The sequence below is a fragment of the Aptenodytes forsteri genome, unplaced genomic scaffold, assembly GCF_000699145.1.
Source record: "Aptenodytes forsteri isolate BGI_AS27 unplaced genomic scaffold, ASM69914v1 Scaffold66, whole genome shotgun sequence".
Classification (NCBI taxonomy): Eukaryota; Metazoa; Chordata; class Aves; order Sphenisciformes; family Spheniscidae; genus Aptenodytes; species Aptenodytes forsteri.
In genome coordinates, this window is record NW_008795131.1 from 6580304 (window position 1) to 6587161 (window position 6858).

The 6858-nt window shown below is 42.2% G+C and overlaps 1 protein-coding gene across 1 annotated transcript in view; it reads right to left on the reverse strand.

The window, feature by feature from the left end:
* The window catches only part of SMTNL2 (smoothelin like 2), a gene marked incomplete at its 5' end in the record, with an annotated part of 17653 nt that extends 10800 nt beyond the window's left edge, over nt 1-6853 (reverse strand). The window contains one exon of the mRNA XM_009278370.2: nt 6746-6853. Within this exon, the coding sequence (XP_009276645.1) occupies nt 6746-6853 (108 nt within the window). The remainder of the gene's footprint in view (nt 1-6745) is intronic.
* Nucleotides 6854-6858: the final 5 nt, after the last annotated feature.

Sequence of the window (6858 nt, forward strand, 5' to 3'; positions counted from 1 at the left end):
TAGTGACCAAACTCAGAAAAAAAAGACACCAGACACAACAGCTAAATTTCAAACAGCAGCAAAAGTTAGAAGAATATCCAGAAACACCTGCCAAGAACAGGTCTTCCTTGTGCTAGTGACCACAATACAAGAAGGGAACCATTATCTAACCCCAAGAGCCAAACCTGCAAACTGAGCACTGGCAATGCAGGACTTGTATCACTCTTCACATACTTGTCCTCACAGACCCCACGGACCTAGGAGGGGTCTTCCACTTTTGTTAGATAAAGGCATCACCATCCACTGTGAAGGTGATAAACAGAAGACTCCGCACAATAGTGGAGATATTGATTGGGATTGCATAAAACGCTTAATGCTCTGCAGGTTTTTTTCTGTTTGCTGCAGAAAAAATGACATTCTGATAACGTATTGTAAAAGCATCAGATAAAATAAGTATTATCCTAGACCTTTACAGTTGTAAGTGTAAAGAACAACAGACAACAACGTTAATGCACCTTGGAAATTTTTTAAAAGCATTTAATCTTGTTATATGCTGCAGAGTGCACGGACTGTTTTAATATCCTTGAGAAACTAGAACTTTCATTACCTCAAGTACAAATCCCAGTCAACTCTTGGTAACTATGGCCTGAGATCTTGTTAAGAATTTGTTAACTAGTATTAGATTACAGTAAGGCAGCTTAAACACGATTTTGTCTTAGAGTATACAGTTGTGGGCTTAGATTCTGCTCCTCCTAGATATTTAAGTGTCAACCTCCAACTGATTTCAATGGAATACAGGTGTACATAGCAGAATTTGGGCTACACGCCTCCACTACTAAAGTTGAGGAAAATCCTTCTCTTGACTTTAAGGTTTGGCCCTACATTCTCAGATCACAATCGGTATCCAGGCTTTTTGAGACTACAGCATAATTTGGAGAAACGATTAAAGTGTGGTAAAACCCCATTAATCTGACTTCAAGATGACAACCTACTGCCTTGTAAGCAAGTGTCTTACAAAGATACATTACAATAAAACACAGAAAGGAATGGCAGCAAGACACTGAGATACTGTCAACTGTCTTTAAAGCTCAGCTTGGACGGTGTATTTTATTATACTGGGTTGTATACTATTTTTTAACTTGGGGTCAGATTCTAATGTCAATTTTTTCTATGCTAGGTGAGGAAAAGAGATAGAATCACCTGGATATGATTTTCAAACAAAACAATACAAAGTTCAGAAGAGGAATGGAGACTTCCCGAAAATGTGGAAGATGTACTCTCAGAAAAGACGACTTTTAAAAGTTTCTCAGCCGGGAGCTTTCATTTAATTCTCTTGCCTAGTTTCTAAGTCAATGATCTTCCTGGGGTTATACATGCACTTATGTGCTCTGCTAGATAAGAGCGCAGAGGTTACATGGTGAACCAAGACATTCCTTAGTCTGTTTACCACTAAAATGCATGAGAGATGCTGCTTTTAAAAAAAAACAAAAAAAACCAAAACAAACAAAAAAACCCCACCACTCAAACAAACAACCACACACAACACCATGTTTTAGCACAATGTTGCTTACAGCCCCGTTAACAAGACTGACAGATTTGCACTGATGCCCAATGAAAGCTTCAGGTGCACCTAACATAGCTGGGAGTTAGAACGTCCATTCCACAATTAGGTTAGCCTGCCTTAAGACACAGTGCAAGTTCTACAAATCAAATCCGTAACGCAGTTTAGTATATCAATCCGAACAAGGAGAACTTTTGCTTCGTTTTAATTTTCCTCTATTTTTCTTATATAAAAAGAAAGGAAAATAAACTGGATTGGGGAAGTCAGAACGTTGAGAACTTCTCACTCTTTCCCAGCATCTAAAACTTCCTTTCTAGCTGCCAGGATTAACTTGAGAAAAGTAGACCAACTATTAATTATACAACCCACGCAGAATCAAGGGCTCAGAACTTTTATTGCTGTACTTAGTGTAATTGAGATCCTAGTCAACAATTATTGCCCATATCCAGAACTGAAATGTAAAGCACAGCTAATGCAGCTCCCTAGAATGTACCTGTGGCATAAAGTTAGAACTGTTTAGCCATTCGTGTCAGCCATTATGACCTGAATGTGCTGAATGCCTGTGTAGACTGCAAACATTAATCTACATTATAAACTCGGGGGGGTGGGGGCGAGCAAAACAGTCAAATGAGGTGGTCATTGCAAAGATCATGTAGCATCCTACACACTGAACTGGCTTCCTGATGCAGTGACAGGTGCTGCATTAATTTATTTTATGCAAACCTGGTTACTACATTTTGGCTAACAGTGCTGGGGAAGAAACCGATACCAGGCTGGAGGACAGGGAAGGCCGCTGTGCTGATAAAACACTGGGAGGATCTGGGATCAGATTCTACCATGCATTTAGTAGTGTCAGGCAAATGTACTTTAAAATCCACTTTGTTTGGAGATGCCAAGCTTCTGACAAACCCATGTGTGTAACAATACTTCCTCTGTCAATGCTGGCTACATAGATTGTAAATAGCAGAGGGACAGGTACCTATATCTGTGCTTAATAACAAGAACTACTCATTTGTACAACTCATGTAACAGCAACATGATGAGGAACTGGTGAAGCTGAAGAAAAGAAAGTTAACACTAATGTTTTGCATGTCTTACTCAGGCTTGCTCTTAGAACTAATCTCTCTGTAGCTCAGAAGTCTCCATGTAATGTAGGGTCATAATACTTTCCATAGTTGTAAGGCTACTGGAATTCCTCCTTCACTGCAAAGAAGTTAGACGTTGGAGATCCATTAACTGGAAGCTGCTATAAAACAGGCAAATACTGTAACCCAGTGAAAATCCCAAGCATTCAGAAAAAGTAAGCACCAGATCATGAGATTAGAAAAGAAATACAATTTTTATTTCCTCTCTGAGCCTTTAAGGTGCATGTCTGTTATGTCTTCAAGCTTTTGCCTGCAACAAGGTCAAACTGTAGAAGAATGACAGACAAATGAGATTCCTCTCTCTCAAATGAGAGATCTCAGTCATCCAAAGTCTTTCATAAAAGCACCAATTATCAAAAGGGTCATGATAAAAATAATTTGATCTAGAAATGCTGTTTATCTGTGAGAGCTACCTCCCTCTCTTGTTACGCATGCCGGATGAAATTGATGGTTCACTTCGGTGAACACCAAAACCACCGCTGACTTCCACAAGGCAAGGTTTGACACTCTGTTCCTTGCATATAAAGAGGTCGTCGATATATCAGAAATGGGAAATGATGAAATGTGTGAGGAAATGCAAACAAGGCTGCTAGACGCCAGCAAGAACTGCACCACATTTACCCCTTAATTCTTCTACTAGAAAGCTATTGTCCGTCAGATAACACAAGTATTCTTTATCTGTAACTGACCCTGCAGCTTGAGGAAAAAGCCTTGAATGCCATGAGCATATTAGGAAAGCTTTTGCACATGGAATAATCACTGAAGAAAAACAATAGAAGCCCTTTTCACAGAACCTTTTTTAAAGCAAGGCTGGATAAAAACAGACAACAGGGAACAATTCTACCTTGGCAGCTTCAGCAGGTGCCCACAGCTATGTCACAGTGAATTAAACGAAATGAAATCAAACAACAACAACAAAGATAATCCAGATAAGGATCAAGGCAACCTTGGAATGCCACTATTCCAAAAGGACACTTGCAGGAAGTGTAAGAGACTAATAAGAAGGAAATGGAACTACCAGACTTCCTTTATGAAATATAGGAGTTGAGATGGTTTCGAATCATAGTATGTAATGCCAGGTGACTGCTGGATCACTTAATCTCCCTGCCTGTATACCCCAGGTCATTATGCCTCATGCAGTTACTCCCAGGCTGAGTAACTGTTGGGTGCCATCAGGTCACCACAGAGAGATACCAATGGGTAATATTTGTTTAGATCTTCCCAGGTGGTCATAGCCAGCTATTCCTGTCTCTGCTGCTTTGACCACTGCAGACAGGTTCTCTGCAGCAATCTGTCCAGCAGTCTGTCCACATTGTACAGAAACTCTTCTGACAGTATAAAAACAGAACACCCTTACAGTATTTTCAGTCCTCCCTGTTCACAAAAGCATCATGCTCAACCACAAACACTATGGAAAGATCATAAGTGGTAAAGCTCCTACCAAAATGTAAGATCTGATCAACAAAAAAGGTCAAAACTCTTCCTTTCTAACAATCACAGGCAGGTAGGAGAGAGACCTCAGTGACTGCAAAGGATGACAAACAGCAACAAACTGCTCAGTGAGGGATAAATCCTCAGTAGTGCAGCTATGGCTCCAGGATAACCGCTTTAAAATTAATTCTTCAAACATACCCTATTTTCCACCTTTGTGAAAGCAGCTCTCAGATTCTGGCCTGGTTAGAGAGCCAAATTTAAGTTTGGCATCAAAATACCAGAAAGACTTACCTCCAAATCACAGTGGCTAATGGCCATTTAAAATTCCACCTAAATCAGCACTTAAGACTGTTGTACACCAGATTTCAAGGACAGCATAGCAGAGATTGCCTGAAGATTAGAATTAAAAGGAGATTTGTGTCCTTACTTCTGAACTATGCTTGGAACTCCCTGGCTTCACTTTTTTCAATCAAATTACCTTGAAAAATAATCTAGCAATATTAGAAAATAATGGTTCAGACACTGAAGACGCTCAGAATCTCCAGTATGCAATCTGCAAAAGATAGTCTTAACTCTTATCCCAACTATTTTGCTAGAAATGTTGAAGGCAACAGAACCCAGCCTTTTGTTGGAATAAACGCTGCATCAACCACACAGTAAAAAGAAACTCAACCAATAAGTCTTTTCAGGAGGAAAAAGAGCACATCTTGATTTGCTACTATTTCCAGGTCAGTATTATTTGCTCCTCGTATCCCATAGAAGTATTTACTAAAGCTAGTAGCGTCACCAATTTTATCACAGGTACTCGTTTATCTGAAAACATACACAGTGTCATTTATGGTACTCTGTTTCAAGTGCTTTGGTCATATAACCAGAAATTGCAAGCAACTGAGGGAACACTTTCTTCATTACTGTGAATCTGGGTGACCAGCACAGTGACCAAGGCTTGTTCTTTAGCCATTTGAGCACAGCCACATCAGAGCCTTACACACAAAATCATGTTTTCACTGCATGCATTTGGTGTGTGTAGCTCTAGCTGCATCTCTCGTGATTCTCAGTACTGAAATTCCTTCTCGGTCAGCTATGCTAACTTGGGAAGTTGTCCAGCCTTCTGGGGAAAATTGTTGGGAGGGCACTGAAGAACTATCAGTTCTTAAGTGATCTTCCCTGAACCCTCAAAGCAAAGTGGGAAGGTTCGATCCAAACAAAAGCTCATTCTGTGCTTTAATGCAGACCGATACCTAAAGCTGGATATTGCCATAATCTCAATGCAAGACTTTTCACAGAGCGTGAAGTACACACTACAATGTAGGCAGTGGTGATAAGCAGGTGAGATGGTGTACGGAACCACACCCCCTCCTCCCTTCCATGTCGCTCAGCTCACTTCTGTTCCTTACAATACAAACAAGTGTGGATGGCTCCATGGAACAAAAAGGAACAGATCTGAAAGTTGTGTGTATGCTGCTTACCTTTGTTACGTGGGGGAAAAGGCAGCAGTTGCCACGACTATGTTGGAACAATGCATCAAGCAGCAGCTTTACCTTTTCGCTTGTCCAGCTGTGGGAAGCCCTATGCCCCCATTCTTGAGTCAGTAGGAATGAAAAGGGCTGGAATGCAATACAGACTCTCTGCTCATTCCCACCAATTTAACTTTGAGTGAATTTAATTTGCAAGCTTTTATTTTCTATCCCCAAAGCCTGGATAGACCACAGACCAGCTTTTCGTGCTCCAACAGTTTTAAAGACCCCTTAAGACATGGCTTAATCAAGATTACATGAAATAGGCTGTCATCTGTGAAAGCTAAGTCTCAAGTATTGCACAGTTTTATGTGACTGAATCACGATGTACTGCCTGGCTGCCACCTCCTGGTGTCAAGGATTGTACAGGAGCTCTGAACTCTTTCCATAGAGCTGGACACACAGAAAAAGTATTACATAAAATGTCTCAGTGTCAGATAAGCTTCCCACTAACTGGGGTTTCCGAGTTACAAGGCTCCACTACGCTGCAAAAAGAGTTTTATCACTGGGAGGAATGTATGTGTTTGTGCTAGTTTAGGTCATGGAGACCATGACAGCTTGCGTGAGGCCCACCTCTCGGGGACAAGCTGCAGCCATGCAGGATAGTGGTTGTGCAGCAAAACTGTCTCGCTGCAGGATGCTAAGTCACTATCTTAGGAAAACATGTTACTGCCCTGCTATATGCTGAGCTGTTCTCCTTTGTGAGCTTGCCAACTGGCAAAACAGCATTGCTGGCACACAGATCCCCCTGAATCGAGTCCAGAAAGGATACACAGATACACACATATGTATATTGATAGCTGAGACTGCATCAGCTTCTCTTCTATTTCTAACCACACTGAACTGACAGGTTGCTACCACTTTAACCGAGATCCCAGTTTGACCAAGCAGTGCCATAATCAGGAATATCTCTAGGTGGTATCAGGGCCAAGACCGTTTCTCAGAGCACCTCCCAAAAACCCATTGACCCTGCACTGCAAAAGAGGAGCCCCGTGTCCCTAAACGCTCCCCCGTGCCGGCACAGAGCCTAGCAACACCTGTGAAGCATCTGCTCATGCACCCTCCCGGCCCTCCCTCCCACCGCCTCCCTGGCCGCGGACAGCGCTTACTTGGCTCCGGCCAGCGACCGCTAGCTTGGCACGGCTGGAGAACCTTCCGCCGGACGAAACCTGCCCCGGAGACCCGGGCCCCGCGGCCGGGGGGCTCCCCGCCGCCCCGTCCG